At 37.7% G+C, this 22765-nt stretch overlaps 1 protein-coding gene across 1 annotated transcript; it reads right to left on the minus strand.

Annotated features, from left to right (window-relative positions):
• Positions 1-2599: 2599 nt before the first annotated feature.
• On the minus strand, positions 2600-20904 carry LOC142112073 (Fc receptor-like protein 2). Its single transcript, XM_075193917.1, has 5 exons — positions 20796-20904; positions 17274-17555; positions 16108-16389; positions 4378-4659; positions 2600-2751 (listed from the first exon to the last, which is right to left on the minus strand). Exons 1-5 carry the CDS (start codon positions 20902-20904, stop codon positions 2606-2608), a joined length of 1101 nt encoding a protein of 366 aa, XP_075050018.1. The 3' UTR covers positions 2600-2605.
• Between the last annotated feature and the right edge of the window lie 1861 nt (positions 20905-22765).

Here is a 22765-nt window from a genome sequence, read left to right on the forward strand (position 1 = left end):
ATTATTTCCAATTATTTGTTTAAAAAAAAATAATATAATAATATACGCACATTGATGCTAATGACTGTCGTCTCACCCACATGATACGCTTAAAGCATATGATAATCTTCTATGTGCAATCTACATGTGATGCTGCCTTGCAGGGAAAGTGTAGATATTTTCCAGATGCAATTTATATCTACATTTTGGTGTTAATTACGTCCAACTCTACATAAGGCTCTAAGTACCTGGAATTCACCATACACAAAAGTATTGATGAAATATCGCATTTTGCAATTAGAAGGTGGGCTTACTTCCAACTCTACATCAGCCCCTTATTGCTCAATTTGGTAAGGCCCATGTGTGGTGTCTGACATGTGTCTGAATAGTGTTCAACTTTTCTTCAGTAATAGCTGAAAGAAAGGATAACTCAAATTCTGTTGTTTTGAAAAAGGTCCTTTGTCAATTCTAAAATGGCCACTAGAGGGCAGCAGAGCTCTGTTGGTAGTATGTTTACTCAGTGACATAGCTGAGAAGTGTTGGTAATGAGAGTTATCCTGCAATATTCAGAGAGCTGTGGCAAAAGAGGAACTATATATTGATATAAGGTCAAATTAAGCTGATTTGTAGTATTCTAAAGTGCAATTTTCAGTTAATGATCTTGTGTCTGAAACCCAGGACAAAGTTCAAACAAAAACATTTGATTTTTCACCGCTGAAGCTGCTGGCTGCTTTCTTCATTGCTCGTACAGATGTTATAGGATTTTATGTGTGTGTTTAAAAAAACATTTGGTTACTTTACTTCATTCCTGAAAAGGAAGGTTATATGTGCTGTATCATATGAAGCTTAATAACAGATGAAAGCAAATGTTTGCAAAGTTCTGTTGTGCTTATGACCTGGTTCTGCGTATGTGGGTGTACGTGCGTCTGCCGTAATCCTGGAGCGCAGGCTACAGATGCAGATTGTAAATTATGTCCAAGTTTTGTTCAACTTTGCATCGGTCCCTAAGTCTCCAAGTGGAAAATGCAAAGCAACCACACGTGCTCAATAGTAAGAATAAGTAGCCCATATTTTGGCTTTGCAATCACAAGATCCGTTGCCAGTTGAATTTGGGCACAGGGCTGCTCTGTCCCTGCCCTATTACACAGGCAGTGCAGGTACTTACGTACCTGTCATCTCTTCCTGACCCGCCGGCTATTTACTGTGTTGAAAATGAGATTATTAAAAAGAAAAAAAATTTAAAATAAGACACAACTGCCTTGTTATAACCACATCTCTTTATTAAAAATAATAAAACCCAAAATACTTACCATCAAAACAAAACAAACCATAATATTTCCAAGGTCCTGTAGCTGTCCAAAAAAAAACAACATTCCAGGTCCTGGAGTAGTCTCAAAAAATTAAAGGGCAAAAAAAATTATAGGCCATGAAAAACCTCTTATTTTCTTCGGTCCAAAGAACCCCATATTGTATCCAAAGTGGCTTGAAAAATCTTCTGTTCTTCAGTCCAACGGACCGCAATATAAATCTATTGGAAGGCTCGGCAAAACAAGAATCCAGTAACAAACGACCAGACTTTGTCTTCTATGGAAATACATGCAACGCTGAGTAAGAAATATACTGACGTGAAGTCTATTTATACTGTAGGGGTTTTCCCATGACAGCATGAAAACAAAAACTATAATTCTGTTAATGTGTGACATTGTGTGAATTCACCTGCTCACCTGGTACATTGTCACCCTAGTCTGTATCGTTTGCTTTTGATGGCATTTCTCAAAATCCCAAAATCCAACACTGATCATTAAGAGACACAAAAAAAACCTCTTTACACTTTACCCAAGAAATAATATTTTATTTTAAAAAGAGAGACACAAAAGGACCATCCAATTTAAGGCATATGACGTATACATAGGAGTATGTTACGGGTAGCACAGTGGCTAAGTGGTTAGCACTTCTGTCTTACAACACAGGGGTCATGCGTTCACTTCCCGACCATGGCCTTATTTGTGAGGAGTTTGTATGTTCTCTCCGTGTTTGCGTGGGTTTCCTCTGGGTGCTCCGGTTTCCTCCCACACTCCAAAAACATACTTGTAGGTTAATTGGCTGCTAACAAATTGACCCTAGTCTCTGTGTGTGTATGTTAGGGAATTTACACTGTAAGCCCCAAAGGGGCAGGGACTGATGTGAGTGAGTTCTCTGTACAGCGCTGCGGAATTAGTGGCGCTATATAAATAAATGGTGATGATGATGTTACATGATCAATAAAGATGAACTGAGATTAAGCAACTTCATTGAGAAAAGCAAGACAGGCTTCAGAGGTAGTTGAAGGTGTCAGTCATGTCAATTCACATAGTGGTGTGAGAAGTTAGTTTCCTCTGTGATATCACAGAAGGGGAAGAGTATAGACTTAAAAAACCCACTGGATGTCACCGCATATTGTCAGTTCCTTGGAACTCCACTGAATTAAAGGACTGTCCATTTTATTCTACCTTGTCCCAGACATGGATTATACTGCATAAGTGTTATATTTCTGTACTTTCATCCCTTGTTTTAACAATAATATAATTATTTTTACTACATATGTTAACAGCAGTTAGGGTAATTTAACTTTATTGGTCCAACAAGCCTAGTAAGACGTGGTTCCGTCACCCACAGGTGGTTTGCGGTTTGTGCTTCTCATGTGATAGAAAACCATTAGTGATCCAATAACTAATATACATGCAGATAACGTCAGCCGTATTATATTCTGCAGTGTATAATTCTTCTGTCCATCTGAAAAGAAAACACACAAAGTATTAATAATATTCACACGCTTGTGCTTAGAATGAGGAACCCACACACAGGAACAGCCTAAACCATAGGGTACAGTTTATTGCTACTTTCATTTTCATTGTAAGTTATACACATAATATCTAAGCAAATAAAAAGTGTGCTAAAGTACATCTCATTTAGCAAAATTGTGTATTTGCTATCCATACATAAATAGGCAACTGCAAGGGGGGGGACTACAGGTACCTGGAAACCCCCCTCAAGACTACATTTAGTGATTAAATTATCGCTTGCACTGACACCGTCTGGCAGGGCCATGTGACTGGTCAGAGCAGGATGTATAGCTAATGGTTGCTGTATACACTATATATGTATTATTACAGTATGGGCAGTATATACATAGAATAGGAATATTTTGGTGGTAGGGAGAGTTTGACTCCTGTGTATGAGTATTCAGCACTTACACCCCAGCAGAAACCCCTTTGTACTGTGCAGCTGTCTCTCCAGTGTCTGCTGTGTTACTCAGGAGAAAGGTCAGATGGACGCGCTGCCTGCTACCACATTTCCAGCAACACGTCATTCATTGTACCTCTTACTGATTCCTCCCATAGTGCTGCCCAATCCGCCCTCATTACAGTATTACATGTCTCATAATAGTAAGGGGACGTGAAATTATCTTTATTTAATTCCTGATTTAGGATTGGTTACAAGTCTTTTTGTGCCACGTAAAAATGCGACCTACATAACATGTAAGTGCATTGGGGGTGTGGAGACACATATCAATTAATGCCCCTAAACTGTGATGACTGCGTTTAGTTGATCGGCCCACTTTAAAGGTAAGTATGTCCTATTTGAAATATAGTCTTAAATTTTCCTGTAACGTCCACTTATTGGGCGTGCAAGAGTGACGCCCACGAGTGTTGTATGAATGAGGGAACCAAATTTGTAGTGGTGGGACAGGAGCATTTAAATATCCCCTTTGGTGCCTGGAAAATAAATTCCTTTTAATTCAGAGAAAGGCTACAGAAGAGTGAAGGAAGAAACTCAGTGAGAGTGTAATCTGAGCCCCCATTCTTTCTGTGTCTTTCTGTCCGAAGGAGAAGGAAGCAGATGTCCCACAAAGGCATGTCGGAAATGCTACCTGGAGTGGCATTATCCACCACAAAGCCGTAAGGCGGATAAAGACCGACAAGTGTTCTGGATTCAGGCGGGAATGCTAATTAAGGATAGGGTATTGACCAAAAGTACAGAACAAACAGTGCCTAGAGACGTTGTGCTGAGAGGATGGTACTTTCACTATTCCACCGCCTCCAAACGGGTATTTGGCATAATGGAGGCCTGGCATTATGCTTGGGTCTCCAAGGCTGTAGTGGAATACTTTTTTGAGAGTTTGGAGGTTCCCCCTGATTGAAATTCCTGTCTGTAATGGATCAAGAGGTGGGATATTTTAAGTATTATACCGGGCCAGATGGGACCAAAGATAAAACATCGAACCAAGGTCATGACAATTAGTGGACCTATTATATTTAACTGTAGGGGGGCATTATCTTATATATAATATTATGTTAAAGCCAGCATTATGTACAACAGAAAATATATCAGGTCCAATTAGTTATTATTTGTGCTCACCTCGCTTCCGCACATTAAACACCTGACTCATCTTCTTTACACTGTTGGTTAAAGTTTTTACTTCACAGGTATAATCCCCAGAATCCTCCAGCTGAGCGGACAGAACTCCATATTTATCAGAAGAACTGAATTCTTGAACATTCCGTCCAGCTCTGTAGAAAGCAAATTGCAGCTCTGTCCTCTGTCTGAGCGGACTAATTCTTGTGTCACACGTCAGGGTCATGTGATCTCCTTCTGTTGCTGGATATTGGGTTATTTTTATTTCTGGAGAGGAGATCAGCTCTAGAAGACAGAAAAGTGGAGACAAAAACACAGCCTTTTTATTCAGAAATAAATACGACATATAACAGTACACACACTGGTGTTTACAGATGCATATGGCGATATTCACAATACAAGATGTTCCTGTTTGTAGATATCAGTTCTTCATCTGTCAGCTGTGCACAGATGTCCCACATGCTGTATAAGTGTTCCTTTAGTGTATAGACTAGGCCATGTGAATCCAATGCAGAATCCAATGGGTACCCTGGTCTTAACCAGTGACCCCATATGGAAGTATGGACTTTGCCACAAATGCCTATAGGCCACACCCTCCAAGTTAACCCTATTAGGAAGCAGTTGATAAATTAGACATAATTAGAGTAATGTACAGGCAAGAAGTCGCAGTAGGCAGTGCATATTAGTAATCAGTAAAACTAGCAATGGTCAGGGCAACAAGAGTTCAAGCATGGACAAGGATAACCATATCAACACCAAAGATCAGTCGTAGAATACACAATTAGCGTGCATTTCACAGTGTGTCCTAGAGAAGACTGAATGATTATAAGGATACATTTAAAGAACATGTTCACCAACAATTTTACCCCTCTACAACTCATAGTAAAAGTACAGTAAGGAATGGGGCTGTGAACCAAATATCAGACATGGATTAGCTGATGGAAGTCAGCAGAGCTGGATGTAGGCTGTGTGTTATCAATATGAGTAGGAGGACTTGCGGTACTTCCCCGGGTCGTATAGCGAGGTATAAATGTGAATAGTCAGACTAGCCGCTTCGGTAAGGTGCTGGCAACGAGGTACAAGGGGAAAATCCAGAAGGGGGGTCAGACGAGCCAGGTCTGTAACAGTCAGACAACAATACACGTGGGAGATCCAAAAGAGTGGTCAACACAATCCGGGTAATCAGGGCACAGGAAAGCAGAGAAGTCAAACTAGCCAATTGGTCACAGGAACGCTGGAGCAGGAGGAAGACCTGATACTCTGGCACAGAGAGATGACAGAAGCTGCCTTATAACCCCTGGGCAGCCAATAGGAAGAAGGGAGGCAGCGGCGCTGTCATCGGCCACTGCTGGAGGTTTAGAATAGCGCCCCATTGCTAGGCAATGGGATGCGCAGAGGCCCGGGCGGACTGGCCGGAAGTTCTGTGTCTGGTTGCCTGGCAACCTGAAAAGACCATCTTAATTGTTCCCTGCAGCCTGTGTAAAGGTATGATCTGGGGGAAAAGCTCTCACAATCCTTCCTTGTACAAGAATGCAATGTCAGTTTTGGATAGATTCTCTCATCACTCTTCCCTCTGACACTGGGGTGTGTGCAGTACACTGCAGGCTAGGGTTTTACCTTGAGACGGTTCTGCAGTTAGTGGAGATTGTCTTTGGCACCCCGCTGCGTGTCCCCAGCTGTTCTCCGTCCGCTTTGCTGGCAATTTCACAGTTCTGGCAGCAGCTCACTCTTGTCTCTGCTCGGCTGCACGTCCTCTCTCTTTCTCCTCCTTCCTGCACATCACCTTCCTGTTACTCCCCCAGCCAATCAAGGCCTTCATCCTCCTCCTGTCAATCACTCCTGGGCACAAGTTTTCAGGGGCACAATTAACCCCTTGTAGCCCTGCATTTTAAAAGCGTTTATGCACTTCCTCTGTGCTGTTCAACAGGGATTTGGGGTACCACAGATGATCAGAGAGTAAGAGAAAAAGAAGTCAGATGCAGAGTGGAGGAATGTTTGGGAAAGTACCTGAAGATGAAGGAGGAGATGTAAGGAGGGTTTACATGGCTGAGGGCTTTGTAGTATTCTTGAGGACCAGAAGGAAAGGGGTATGGTGAGCTGCAGGATTCATTTCAGATTACGGTTTTGCCAACATGTTCTGTGATAGACCACAGAAGAAGTTGTAACCTAACTGGGATGTGATTAGAGCATTTACAAGCAGTTTAGCTGTACCATGTATGAGAAAGGGATGGATATGAGAGATACTTTTAAGTTGAAGTCCACAAACACTTGCTAGAATATGAAGGCGAGGAGTGAATGAGAGGGAGAACTCAAATACGACCTGTAAGCAAGAAACTGTACATATAAGGATATCAACTTACAAGTTCTGCTTTATATAAACTCAGTGGCTACTTTATTAGGTACACCTGCTCAATAAGACAAATATCTATTCAACCAATTATGTGACAGTAACTCAATGCATAAAAGCATGCAGACATGGTCAAGAGGTTCAGTTGTTGTCCAAACCAAACAGAATGGGGAAGAAATATGATCTAAGTGACTTTGACCATGAAATGGTTATTAGTGCCAAACGGGGTGGTTAAAGTATCTTAGAAACTGTTGATCTCCTGGGAAAAACATCCAGTGAGCGGCAGTTTTGTGGACAAAAACGCTTTGTTAATGAGAGAATTCAGAGGAGAATGGCCAGATTGGTTCAAGTTGACATAAAGGTGTCAATGCATTAAATAACTATGCGTTACAACAGTGGTACGCAGAAGAGCATCTTTGAATGCACAGTGGATGGACTACAGCAGCAGAAGACCACACCGGGTTATACTCCTATATAATAGGAGAGAAGGAGAAGTACTACTTATATGGAAGGCACACTCATGGAGAAAATCCTGTATTGTTGAAGGGACACTTCATTGTGGATAACAAGAGTGGATAGAAATGAACAAAAAAATAAATTGACACTACACAATAAAACTACTATTTATTAGTCATGCAAATAAAACTGTATGGTTAAAAAGCGAAATATTAAAATTTCGGAGTCTTGGTCGGGTACGTATATTCAAAAGATCAATACACTTTAATTGGTTCCGTAAATATATACCGGGAGTCTATATCTATGGTAGTTATATTATACAGATGTCTTATGAGGGGGTCTTGAAAATACCAACAATTTATAAATAGTGATCATATAAGATAAGTGTATTGTGTTTCCATCATATGGACATGAGAATCATACAGTCTCGTGTGGTTTACACAGATGAGGTACAGGGTCAGTGTCACTTTGATGAGTATGTCACTATAATATGTCAGTAAAGACCCAGAGATCCACAGTAATAAGGAATATAAACAGTCCTGGTAAGTGTATTACTGTGTTAATCTTCAAATCACACGACTTGCCACGTTGGTATATAAATGGCAAATTATTTCATGTTTATATACACCTGTTCTGCTGTACCAGTGCAAGGCTAGTATATCTCCTTTTTTTGGAGTTTAAATACGTATAGCATCAGTTAAGGACATTCTACATGTGTTCTTGTATACGGATGGTACCATATATACATCTGTGCTGCTGAAGCAGTATTGCTGTATATCCCACATTAATTCTCATTGTTATGTGGCCACAAATTGGGTAAAGTCTCCAGTGTTCTGACATGTATAGCTGAAATCCATAACATTTTCAATACCTGGAGAATCTATAAAAATGTGATTATAGTATATCAATTATGCTTTCTTGATCTTAATATATATATATATATATATATATATATATATATATATATATATATATATATATATATATATATATATATAGGTACCTGTCAGAAAAGGGGTAGAATAGCAAAATATTTTAGTAAAATGAAGTTCGTACTTGTTATATTTATGACAAAACTATCATAGTTGGCTACATATACCCTATTTCGTTTGGTATATATTCACTCAGAAACACAGACTTTTTCTACAGCTGACATTCATCACAGCTGGTTAATTAGTTATACAGATCACAGTTCCAATGCTATTTCTCAGATGTTTAGCAGCCAGGACTGATAGATAGATAAATCTTAAATTGTATAGGTATTCTCATATAAATTTCCTTTGATTCTTATAGAGTATTTTTTATATGGTCACAATTTATTTTGAGTTTCCAGTGTTCTAACACAAACAAGAGAGACTTAGATTAGAATAAATTTCATCACAGTATATCTGTTTTCTGTTATTGACATTTTTAATTGTCTACCACTAGATTCATATAGAGGCGTTCCTTTGTAGGACAAAAATCATATTCTGATATATATATGAATCCTTTTGTAACCAGCTAGATGCTGGACTCCCTGCTTGACCTGACTCACAGGCTCCTTCTAGGAACAGCACCTTATAGTATACCAGTTATGCTTTCTTAACCATAGTAATATATATATATATATATATATATATATATATATATATATATATATATATATATATATATATATATAAAGTGCCTGTCAGGAAAGGGATAGTGTAGCAAAATATTTTATTATAGTAGGACAAAATTCATTTTTAGTATATTAATGACAAAACTGTCATAATTCACTATATGTTCCCTGTTCCATTTGGTATCTATTCACTCAGAAACACAGACTTTTTCTGCAGCTGACATTCATCACAGCTGGTTAATTAGTTATACAAATCACAGTTCCAATGCTATTTCTCAGATGTTTGGCAGCCAGGACTGAGATAGATAAATCTTAAATTATATGAATATTTTCATATCATTTTCCTCTAATTTTTATGGGATATTTTTTATACTGTCACAATTTGTTTTGTGTTTCTAGTGATCTGACACAGACAATAGAGACCTAGTTGGATTGATTTATGATAAAAAAAAAATCCTTTAAGAATTTCATCACAGTATATCTGCTTTAATTTCTGTTAATGACATCTTTAATTATCTACCACTAGATTCATATAGAGAAGTTCCTTAATAGAGCAAAAATTATATTCTGATATATCTACGATTCTCTTATACCCAGCTAGATGCTGGACTCCCTGCTTGACCTGACTCACAGACTTCTTCTAAAAACAACACCTGACGTACATTTCACTAATTGCTTCTACCGTGAGGCAACCAGTGTGTTGGTTCGGGCTGGTTATTTAAGTAACTCTCCACCAATAGGTACTTCATAATTTGATTGGCATAAGTTTCAACCAATGAAATGAGTTTTAGCGTAAATTTTATTTAGACAATATATATATCAGCAGTTTTATAGCAGTTTATGATCCCAGGCTATGAATGTAGTAAACAGATAATTATACAGGCATGCAATTAGTAATAAAATGGTAACAGAGAAAGAGCCAGAGATAAGCAGACAAGATGACACAAAAAACATAAATAAAATTCAGACATGACATATTGGAATATAGAATTGATTCAAGTGTGAGGCTGATAATGCAATATATTGAAGTACATAGATTAGATGTTTTTATTAGAGATCCCAATAGGATCTTTATAAGATGTTATTTAATGTATGTATATCTAGAGTCCAAATGTGTTGTCAATGATATATATACATGTAAAATAATTGATATTTATGACATGAGAAGACATGTGATATTATATATTATTTATTATATATAATTGGTAGTGATGAACATATAACTAATATAAAGTGAAAAAATATATGTATAGTGAAAGTTAATGTGAAAATATATCTGACAATATACTCAAATATGAAACATATAAATGTGATAAAAGTAACAAAAGTGCAACCTGTGAGTGTGCTAAAATATAATAAAATGGGTGAGGGAAAAAAAGTGAGAAAAATTAATTAAATAATGTGTACATTTAATTTTATACATACATTGACTACAAGTGAAGATAATAGTGAATAAAAGTGTATAAAAAAAATAAAATATATAAATACTCTATATTTATTGCTGTGTTTGTTGTGTGTTAATTGATTATTACATATCTTTAGAAACCATATCAAAAGATTTTTACTTTTGTTCGATGTTCTCAAAACCACAGAGGGTCCATCAAAATATACAGTGAAATATTATCCTCAAAATTACAAAGAGTGTGTGTTAAAATTAAATTTGGTGATTAATCTACATGGTGAATATAATAAATTCAAAAATGTGTGTCTCAAACGCTTCCTTTATGTTTGTTATTTTTATTAGCTTATTTTATTTCTTGTTTTTTTATTCATTTGATAGTGATTTGTGATTTTTTGACATTTTAACATTTTTGTGAAGTATTTATTTCATAAATTTTTTTTTTCCTTTCATGTCTTACTTGCTTGTTCCCTTGCTGTTTATTATTAATATGCTTACATTTTATTTGGTATTCTCTATTTAGCTTTATATTTTTTTTGTATAGATATTACTGATGTGTATTGTAATTTTATTCTCCTTAAATTATTGTATTTATAAGGTGAGAATCAATATATTAATAAACATAGAACAATTAAATCATATACTGTAGATTCATATGAAAAACAACGATAAATATGGAGTATTTATATATTTTATATATATATTTATTTATATTTATTATTTTTATTTATTTATATTTATTTATATATATTGAACAAAAGGAAAAATCTTTTGATCTGGTTTGTAAAGGTATGTAATAATCAATTAACACACAAAAAACACAACGATAAATATGGAATATTTATATATTTTTTTATACACTTTTATTCACTATTATCTTCACTTGTAGTCAGTGTATGTATTAAATGTACACATTATTTAATTAATTTTTCTCACTTTTTTTCTCACCTATTTTATTATATTTTAGCACACTCACAGGTTGCACTTTTGTTACTTTTATCACATTTATATGTTTCATATTTGAGTATATTGTCAGATATATTTTCACATTAACTTTCACTATACATATATTTTTTCACTTTATATTAGTTATCTGTTCATCACTACCAATTATATATAATAAATAATATATAATATCACATGTCTTCTCATGTCATAAATATCAATTATTTTACATGTATATATATCATTGACAACACATTTGGACTCTAGATATACATACATTAAATAGCATCTTATAAAGAACCTATTGGGATCTCTAATAAAAACATCTAATCTATGTACTTCAATATATTGCATTATCAGCCTCACACTTGAATCAATTCTATATTCCAATATGTCATGTCTGAATTTTATTAATGTTTTTTGTGTCATCTTGTCTGCTTATCTCTGGCTCTTTCTCTATTACCATTTTTATTACTAATTTCATGCCTGTATAATTATCTGTTTACTACATTCATAGCGTGGGATCATAAACTGCTATAAAACTGCTGATATATATATTGTCTAAATAAAATTTACACTAAAACTCATTTCATTGGTTGAAACTTATGCCAATCAAATTATGAAGTACCTATTGGTGGAGAGTTACTTAAATAACCAGCCCGAATTACACACTGGTTGCCTCACAGTAGAAGCAATTAGTGAAATGTATGTCAGGTGTTGTTTTTAGAAGAAGTCTGTGAGTCAGGTCAAGCAGGGAGTCCAGCATCTAGCTGGGTATAAGAGAATCGTAGATATATCAGAATATAATTTTTGCTCTATTAAGGAACTTCTCTATATGAATCTAGTGGTAGATAATTAAAGATGTCATTAACAGAAATTAAAGCAGATATACTGTGATGAAATTCTTAAAGGATTTTTTTTTTTTATCATAAATCAATCCAACTAGGTCTCTATTGTCTGTGTCAGATCACTAGAAACACAAAACAAATTGTGACAGTATAAAAAATATCCCATAAAAATTAGAGGAAAAAGATATGAAAATATTCATATAATTTAAGATTTATCGATCAGTCCTGACTGCCAAACATCTGAGAAATAGCATTGGAACTGTGATTTGTATAACTAATTAACCAGCTGTGATGAATGTCAGCTGCAGAGAAAGTCTGTGTTTCTGAGTGAATAGATACCAAATGGAACAGGGAACATATAGCTAATTATGACAGTTTTGTCATTAATATACTAGAAATGAATTTTGTCCTACTATAATAAAATATTTTGCTACACTATCCCTTTCCTGACAGGCACTTTATATATATATATATATATATATATATATATATATATATATATATATATTACTATGGTTAAGAAAGCATAACTGGTATACTATAAGGTGCTGTTCCTAGAAGGATCCTGTTAGTCAGGTCAAGCAGGGAGTCCAGCATCTAGCTGGTTACAAAAGGATTCATATATATATCAGAATATGATTTTTGTCCTACAAAGGAACTCCTCTATATGAATCTAGTAGTAGACAATTAAAAATGTCAATAACAGAAAACAGATATACTGTGATGAAATCTATTCTAATCTAAGTCTCTCTTGTTTGTGTTAGAACACTGGATACACAAAATAAATCGTGACCATATAAAAAATACTCTATAAGAATCAAAGGAAATTTATATGAGAATACCTATACAATTTAAGATTTATCTATCTCAGTCCTGGCTGCTAAACATCTGAGAAATAGCATTGGAACTGTGATTTGTATAACTAATTAACCAGCTGTGATGAATGTCAGCTGTAGAAAAAGTCTGTGTTTCTGAGTGAATATATACCAAACAAAATAGGGCATATGTAGCCAACTATGATAGTTTTGTCATAAATATAACAAGTACGAACTTCATTTTACTAAAATATTTTGCTACACTACCCCTTTTCTGACAGGTATCTATATATATATATATATATATATATATATATATATATATATATATATATATATATATTAAGATCAAGAAAGCATAATTGATATACTATAATCACATTTTCATAGATTCTCCAGTTATTGAAAATGTTATGAATTTCAGCTATGCATGTCAGAACACTGGAGACTTTACCCAATTTGTGGCCACATAACAATGAGAATTAATGTGGGATATACAGCAATACTGCTTCAGCAGCACAGGTGTATATATGGTACCATCCGTATACAAGAACACATGTAGAATGTCCTTAACTGATGCTATACGTATTTAAACTCCAAATAAAAGGAGATATACTAGCCTTGCACTGGTACAGCAGAACAGGTGTATATAAACATGAAATAATTTGCCATTTATATACCAATGTGGCAAGTCGTGTGATTTGAAGATTAACACAGTAATACACTTACCAGGACTGTTTATATTCCTTATTACTGTGGATCTCTGGGTCTTTACTGACATATTATAATGACATACTCATCAAAGTGACACTGACCCTGTACCTCATCTGTGTAAACCACACGTGACTGTATGATTCTCATGTCCATATGATGGAAACACAATACACTTATCTTATATGATCACTATTTATAAATTGTTGGTATTTTCAAGACCCCCTCATAAGACATCTGTATAATATAACTACCATAGATAGAGACTCCCGGTATATATTTACGGAACCAATTAAAGTGTATTGATCTTCTGAATATACGTACCTGACCAAGACTCCGAAATTTTAATATTTTGCTTTTTAACCATACAGTTTTATTTGCATGACTAATAAATAGTAGTTTTATTGTGTAGTGTCAATTTATTTTTTTGTTCATTTCTATCCACTCTTGTTATCCACAATGAAGTGTCCCTTCAACAATACAAGTAGTGCCTTCCATACAAGTAGTACTTCTCCTTCTCTCCGGTTATATACAATACATTACTACTGGAAGCAGCACCTCATACTATCAGACTAACATATTAAATCATATCTTGAAAATATACATTAATTGGAAAGATTTTTTCTTGTGCGGGAAATCGTATGTATGTCGGGTTATACTCCTGTCAGCTAAGAACAGGAAACTGAGACTACAGCAGGCTTAGGATCACCAAACTGGACAGCTGAAGACTGGAAAAAACGATGCCTGGTTTAACGAATCTAGACTCCTGCTGTGACATGCAAATGCTAGTGTCGGAATTTGGTGCAAACAACATGAATCCATAGGTCCAGCCTGCCATGTGTAAGTGTATTCAGGTGGTGGTGGTGAAATGGTGTGTGGAATGATTTTTTGGCACACAGTAGGCCCCTTACCTAATAAATAATGGTCAAATGTCACAGCCTACATGAGTACTGTTGCTCACAATAGTCATCCCTTTATGGCCACAGTCTACCCATCTTATAATGGTCACTTCCAGCAGCATATAGCACCATGTCACAATGCACACGTCACCAGTTACCAGATCTGTATCTGAAAGAGCACATTTGGGAAGTGGTTGGACGGGAGATTCACAGCATGAATGTGCAGCTGACAAATCTTCAGCTACTACGTGATAGTATGACATCAGGGGCAAACGCAGGATTTGTAGAGGGGGCTTTCCACACCAGTGGGCGTGACCAGCATGCATGGGGGCGTGGCTATAATTTTAGACAGTACTTGGGTGCTCTCTAACTCTTTCTATCCCCATAATATACATGGACAATTCTGCAGGCACTACTGTTAGGTGCGCGCAGCTCTGCCTTTTCAAGCAGAGCAGTGTGAAGCGGGAGCAGGGTCCAGCCAACCTCATTTATACAGTGCCCCAGGCTTGGAGGGGGGTTTCCAGGCACTAGGAATCCCCCCTCCCCCCCATCGGTTTGCCTATGCACATCAACATGGACTAGAATGTATCCAGCACCTTGTTCAATACATGACATTTAGAACTGAGTCTGTTCTGGAGGCAAAGGGGGAGTCTAACTCAGTACTAAAGATGCATATCTAATAAAGTGGCCACTGTGTGTGTGTGTGTGTATATATATATATATATATATATATATATATATATATATATATAATATATATATATAGAAAGAGAGAGAGGGGGTTTTCTTAGAACCTAACATAATAATTTAATGTTGTATGTTGGTTAAAATAGATAAAATTGGTAGTGTTAACCACGATGATCTTACTTTTGTTTAGTAAGAGTTAAACTCTAGCACATTTCCACACGTGTTACTTTTAGCTTTGTCTCTGACAGGATATGAGGAAACAGAAACTTGTTAGAAAGAAAAAAGTTACAAAACTCCTTTTACCATATTTAGCAATAAGCCACATCTGTGCGACTATATAAGTTTGGGGAGTGGCTCTAAGCACCAGTATACAATCTGAAAAGACTGCGGGAACTCATTTCGTTTTCATGCATTTGAGTCCAAACACACAGATGTAAAATACATTCACTAAAAAAACACAACATACGCAAAGTTCTGTAAACTGGTGCAAAGGCCTGCGCCAGTAGCATATGCACCAGGATAACATCACACATGCGTAAGATAAGCTTACACCCATGTTTCAAAAAAAGCCTTCATTTATGCTAACCAAGTTCCGTGGCCCCATGCATAACCAACATTTATACTGCTCCCTAGTATATGAATATCATACTGGCAGGCTTTTTTCTTTTTACTCTCCAGGAGACTAAATTGAGTCATTTTTTTTTTGTGGGCTCAATGAACAATCTGGGAATATTGAGGCCTTCTTCTAAGCACATGTCCATCACAATGCGATATCTAACATTGGTTTTGATGAATAATTATTCTATAGGAAAATTGTGTTTTGCAAGGATATCTTTGTTCTTTGTGACATTATTGCAATAAAGTTGAGGCTGTTGGGTAAATATTTTAGGGTGGGGAGGTAGCGGGTGTATCCTGGGGGACCCATTCTCCTTGAAGTCCTGACAAACCCTTAAAATAAGTCATGTAGCTAAATATTGCAATGAGACACTGTAACTTCTATTTCTCTATAATAGTGTCCATGTTTACCTTGTATCTGGACATGTGACTCTCTGCTCATCTTCTTCAAACTATTGGCCAACGTTTTTATTTCACAGGTGTATTTCCCAGAATCCTCCAGCTGAGCGGACAGAACTCCATATTTGTCAGATGAACTGAATTCCTGAACATTCCGTCCATCTCTGTAGAAAGCAAACTGCAGTTCTGTCATCTGTCTGAGCGGACTAAGACTTGTGTCACATGTCAGGGTCATGTGATCTCCTTCTGTTGCTGGAAATGGTTTCACCTTAATTTCTGGAGTTGCAAACAGTTCTAGAGATAAATAGTGATAAAAATATTTTACCAGGTGTAAATGTCCTGATTAATCTATTTTATACAGTTCAATAGTTTAAAAGTTAGTTCCAGAAAAAACTGAAAATTTACATTTGAGTGGAACATCATAAGCAAAATCCATACCAAAAGATCATTCACAGAGGGTCCCCCAATGTCCTAACTCACCTGCGCTGCTCAGCTTGATCCTGCTGACAGCGAACACGGTGGTCAACACGCTGCATGAATAAATAAAGACAGGAGCAAGGAGAGGGAATCAGATTTTATTCTGATTTTTTTATTAGCCAGATAGGCAACGTATTGTCTACCCGAAACCACACTGCCAGCGGAGTGAGTGAGAGCAAGCAGAGGGCACGTAAACTATCAGGGGACCCGCTGGATCATGTGAACACCGCATCCCGTGTAAGAAACGTTTTGGATGCAGGTTTTACTATGAGTTTTGTCTGGAATTATCTTCTAACATTGAAACAGAAATTCTTATATAACTCAGCACACGTCATTGAGCAAAGACCTAGTATAGATCAACAGAGTGTCCATGTAAAATAATTTCTCAGGAAATACTACCGGGTAATATGGGATAATACTGACAATCATGTTAGGTGTACAGCAGGGGCAGGCTGGATCTGCCCCCTGGGCCGGTCCCATAGTGGGCTACCTTGGGCTGCGTCACTGGCCCACCTGCATTTTGTTGTCCTTTAAAATATTCCTAATATTCTGCAGAGTTGAGTTTTGCCCCCCAGGCTACAATTTGTCAGCTCTCCCTTGGTGTACAGTGACAGGGGTGACGGAGGAATACGGAAATGATAATCATGGGAAAGAGAGTCCAGGGCGATGAAATGGCCACACATGGAAACATGATATATTACCTTTTATTTCAATAGCTAACACTTTGCTTGTTTTGTTTACTGCGTTGTTTAAAGTTTTTACGTCACAGTAATAATTCCCAGAATCCTCCAGCTGAGCGGACAGAACTCCATATTTATCAGATGAACTGAATTCCTGAACATTCCGTCCATCTCTGTAGAAAGCAAACTGCAGTTCTGTCATCTGTCTGAGCGGACTAAGTCTTGTGTCACACGTCAGGGTCATGTTATCGCCCGCTATGACCGGATGTGGAGTCACTTTAATTTGTGGAAGAGAGAAGAGCTCTAGAAAAGAAAATGATGCAAATGAATTTATATCTAGCTAAACCACCATACAAAGAAGACTTGGGGCTAGATTTACTAAGCTGCGGATTTGGAAAATTGGAGATGTTTCCTATAGCAACCAATCAGATTCTAGCTTTTATTTATTTAGTGCATTCTACAACATCATCATCATAATCATCATTTATTTATATTGCGCCAACATATTCCGTAGCGCTTTACAATTGGGGACAAACATAAAGTAATAAACAAACTGGGTAAAACAGACAAAGAGGTGAGAAGACCCTGCTCGCAAGCTTACTATCTACGGGACAATGGGAGATTGACACATGAGGTTAAGTCTACATTTTGCATTTTGGCCCAGCCAGACTGCAAAGGTAAAAGTGACTCATAAGCTAAATGATCCTGTCACACAACAATGTTGGTCAGGGGGTAGTTGTCTTGTGTGAAATTGTGTAACAGGCTAAAGGCGGTGAGGTTAAGAGGGTGGTTGAGGAATATTATAAGCTTGTCTGAATAGGTAGGTTTTCAGAGAACGCTTGAAAGTTTGTAGACCAGAGGAGAGTCTTATTGTGCGAGGGAGAGAATTCCATAGATTTGGTGCAGCCCGAAAAAAGTCCTGTAAACGGAAATGGGAGGATGTAATGAGGGTGGATGAGAGACGCAGATCTTGTGTAGAACGGAGTTGCCGAGTTGGGAGATATTTTGAGACAAGAGAGGAGATGTATGTTGGTGCAGCTTTGTTGATGGCTTTATAGGTTAGTAAAAGTATTTTTTAACAGAGACATGACAACATGACAGCTAGAATCTGATTGGTTGCTATAGGCAACATCTCCACTTTTTCAAACCCGCAGTTTAGTAAATATACCCCTTGGGGTCATTCAGGAATCAATAGAGTAGGAGTAAAGCTATATTTCCTCTGGTGTGATGTCGCTTGTTTACACCTTTTGCAGGTTTTTATCCCAACGTACATTAATTCATGGGGCAAATATTTGCCCTGGGTGGTGGAAGGATATGGGTGTTATCCATATATTTTTTTAAAGTGATAGCAGGTTGGACAGCTGTGACGTTTAAAGTTCTACACCTATATGTACTTCCAAAGAGCAGAGGGTAAGAGTGCACCTTTATGTTAATTCTACTGTCCGTCCATAAAAATGATACTACTCTGTGCTACCGTATGACGCCCTATGGTGTTGAGGATTAATATATACAGATCTGTGATACCATATTTTGCTTTTTAATGTCACGCAGGACTATTAGCGTGTAACATATGGGACTTTGACTGCAGGGAGGGTGCTGTGAGGCGGAGATATAGGAGCGATTAAGATACCTGTGAATTGGTTAGTGTGTGGATCAGGTGGAGATAGGAAGGATTCTTAAGGGACCAATATGCTTGGAACCTCAGCTTTATCTAGATTGCTAGCTAGCTGTTATATATAGCTGTTTATTTGTTACGGTATGACTGGGATAGACTGGTTCAGAAAACCTTTGGATGGCGTGTCTGACTATGACTAAGCAGATAACCCCAGTAACGTTCAGGTTTTTTTTTATACAGCAGAGCTCAGTGGCTCCCTGGACGCCCTGAAGATGCCTTGTTGGACAATCTCCACTGGTGTTGACCAAGGACACAGCAAGAGTCTTCATAGCAGCAAACATGGAAAATTCAGCTACAGATTGTTAAGTGGGAAGGGACCAGTGGATGCAAGTGTTATCAATCATCTTCCTGTTCCAAGAGAAAAGCCAAATGGTCCGCTGAGGCCACAGCCAAAGAGTACAGTTACCACAAGTCCCATTACTTTACTTTGGAGTCCTTGAATCATCACTGGAGTCAAGTTAACCGCTTTGAGTTATCAAGTTATCGCAGTCCTCCTCCAAGAAGCAGAGATGGCACTGGCAGGATGGCTTGTTCTTGCAGAGGAACTGGGGAGCAATCAGGAGATCTCAGTTACTATAGGCAGGGAATTTATCACATAATCCCGCGATCAGAGGGGAATTACTGCTGACTTCACTTTATTCGTGGCATTTGTCCTCTATTTGTAAAGACAGTCTCTAATTACAATTGAGATAATTACTTATAGCGCTCCATATTATTTGGATCACAGAATATTGGCACTATATACAGGTCATACTATTGAGGTCTCCTTATATCCAGAACATTATTATGCAGGAGTAACATCAGTTTCATTTAAGGTTTATTGTGACCATTTAGTTGCACTAAGGGCCAGATTTACTAAACTGCGGGTTTGAAGAACTGGAGATGTTGCCTATAGCAACCAATCAGATTCTAGCTTTCATTTTGTAGAATGCACTAAATAAATGACAGCTAGAATCTGATTGGTTGCTATAGGCAACATCTCCACTTTTTCAAACCCGCAGTTTAGTAAATATACCCCTAAGTCTTATTGAAGTTCTTGTGCATATAACTGTGTTTTCCACTGACTGTAGGAGCTCTTGCAACATAGTTTGCATTTTTAATTTGTATTGTATCACTGTATGTTCATGTATGTTCTTTTAAATATTTCGCTCATTTTTTACCCTGATTTTAATGTATACCATTAAAGTTTAATTTTTTAATTATCTTATTGGAGTGCCCCAATTACACCCCTTTCTCTCTACTCTACTTTTACAATTGTTATTGTGTAGGGTGCACCCCCTGGTTTGGTATTTTTATATCCCAGGTTTGTTATATAACATTTATTCACTATTGGAGGAGATCAAGTTATATTTTATGTTATCTTGTGCGGTGGTATACTTCTTTTGTTTATTCTATGGATCCATCTGTGTCGCATTCTCCTAGCATAAGAATTGTGCCTGTATTGGTTGAAAATACAGTATGTCGTCATGCGTTTAAGGATTCATATTTCTGTGTGTTCCCTCTTCTCATCTGTCAGAGGAGATGAGGGAAAAAATTGGAAATATGAGTACATGTATATTTGGAACCTAATTTATCTTGATCAGGTGACAGACAATAGGGAGAAACATTATGAGCATGGTGGGAACAAAGTCCAAGTGAGTAAGACCTTTGGGAATTTGCTGCATGAATTCTGTCTTGTCATGCACTGTTGGAAAGACATTTACTGAGAAGTGCTATCAGATGTTTATATATTTAGATATTATATACTGTGCGTATAAGGTGCACAGCCGTTCAAAATGTTTGCTCTACAACAAAATGTTTCTGAGGTGCTCATCATGCCATCTGGATATTGTACGACCAATGTATGAACCTTATGATGTCTCACAGACCAGCACCCTTCTTCCCATCACTTGCCTCAAAGGCAGAGCAGAGGTCAGGAGTGTCATAGTGCTGGCTGCTCCCAGGAGAGAACCACTTGGCTGGGGTAGCAATCACCATGTCTGGTCAAGCCACTTAGTCCTGAGAGGACTGGTAGTGAGGGACAAAGCTGCAGTCGATGGGTTTGAGAAGGTAGAAGCCAGATGGATAAAGCTGCAGTCGATGGGTTTGAGAAGGTAGAAGCCAGATGGATAAAGCTGCAGTCGATGGGTTTGAGAAGGTAGGAGCCAGATGGATAAAGCCGCAGACGATGGGTTTGAGAAGGTAGACGCCAGATGGATAAAGCTGCAGATGATGGGTTTAAGAAGGTAGAAGCCAGATGGATAAAGCTGCAGTCGATGGGTTTGAGAAGGTAGAAGCCAGATGAACAAAGTTAAAGTCGATGGGTTTTGAGAAGCTGGAAGCCAGATGGACAAAGCTTCAGTCGATGGGTTTGAGAAGGTAGAAGCCAGATGGACAAAGCTGTAGTCAATGGGTTTGAGAAGGTAGAAGCCAGATGGACAAAGCTAAAGTCGATGGGTTTGAGAAGGTAGAAGCCAGATGGACAAAGCTAAATTCGATGGGTTTTGAAAAGCTAGAAGCCAGATGGACAAAGCTGTAGTCAATGGGTTTGAGAAGGTAGAAGCCACATGGACAAACCTAAAGTTGGTGGGTTTGAGAGGGTAGAAGCCAAATGGACAAAGCTGCAGATGATGGGTTTGAGAAGGTAGAAGCCAGATGGACAAAGCTGCAGTCGATGGGTTTGAGAAGGTAGAAGCCACATGGACAAACCTAAAGTTGGTGGGTTTGAGAGGGTAGAAGCCAAATGGACAAAGCTGCAGATGATGGGTTTGAGAAGGTAGAAGCCAGATGGAGAAATCTAAATTCTATGGGTTTTGAGAAGCTGAAAGCCAGATGGACAAAGCTGCAGTCGATAGGTTTGAGAAGGTAGAAGCCAGATGGACAAAGCTAAATTCGATGGATTTTGAGAAGCTGGAAGCCAGATGAAGAAAGCTAAATTCGATGGGTTTTGAGAAGCTGAAAGCCAGATGGACAAAGTTGCAGTTGATAGGTTTGAGAAGCTGAAAGCCAGATGGACAAAGCTGCAGCCGATAGGTTTCAGAAGGTAGAAGCCAGATGGACAAAGCTGCAGATGATGGGTTTGAGAAGGTAGAAGCCAGATGGGACAAAGCTAAAGTTGATGAACAGGCAAACAGAATAAGACTCTGATGCACCAACAGAGAACACAAATCCAAACTTTGCTCATGCAAAGCTTAGTAGGAGTGAGGGCCTTAAAACGACTGCATATTGGTGAGGTCTCTTAGTCATGACTTTACCTTTATCAAAAGTGCTGATTGCAGTAAGTGATAAAGAATGTTGCAGTTGTCAGTGTTGATGGTGCACAGCCACCTGTTATCTGTAGCTGAGTTTTCAAGCACTTTAGCATCGGTGTTATGTGCGTATCGTCGCTAACCAATAACGATTGTCGAACCTCGATTTGTGTTTCCAAAGCACAAAGATTTATTCGTAATAAGTGGAAAAATATGCTCAAGCGAAGTAATAGTAGATACAGCTGTTACTTATCGCAGGCGCTCTGGATCCAGTGCAGTCATTCAATCCTGAAGTCTGGGGACAAGATGTCTGCACTCTGGATCACAAGCTGCTGCTTATATACACAATCAAATACAGTAATACAATGAAGATGGTATAGCTTGCATCTATTGGTCCGGGTCTCAGGAATGTCCAAGGGGTCGTCAATCATTGGCTGGTTCATCCTAAGGAATCCAAAGGAGGGGGTCATCTCTGCAGGGGGTATGCTCTGCTCTTCCCGCCCGGATTCCTTAGTCTTAAGTAGTTCATAATTCCCTATCATTCATAACTTGCGTATGCACTCTGCGATTCCCTCGCAGAGTGAACCAAACAGTAGGATATGTAATAAGGT

The sequence above is a fragment of the Mixophyes fleayi genome (genome assembly GCF_038048845.1).
Source record: "Mixophyes fleayi isolate aMixFle1 chromosome 12 unlocalized genomic scaffold, aMixFle1.hap1 SUPER_12_unloc_1, whole genome shotgun sequence".
In the NCBI taxonomy this organism is placed as follows: Eukaryota; Metazoa; Chordata; class Amphibia; order Anura; family Limnodynastidae; genus Mixophyes; species Mixophyes fleayi.

What these genes read in the sequence shown, in the direction of transcription:
- LOC142112073 (XM_075193917.1), bottom strand. Translation starts at nt 20,904, where the DNA reads ATGGTGATTGCTACCCCAGCCAAGTGGTTCTCTCCTGGGAGCAGCCAG. An exon ending in TGATGGGAAGAAGGGTGCTG is followed by an intron (nt 17,556 to 20,795) that starts GTCTGTGAGACA and finishes TTTCTTTTCTAG; the next exon opens with AGCTCTTCTCTCTTCCACAA. An exon ending in GTTAGCTATTGAAATAAAAG is followed by an intron (nt 16,390 to 17,273) that starts GTAATATATCAT and finishes ATTTATCTCTAG; the next exon opens with AACTGTTTGCAACTCCAGAA.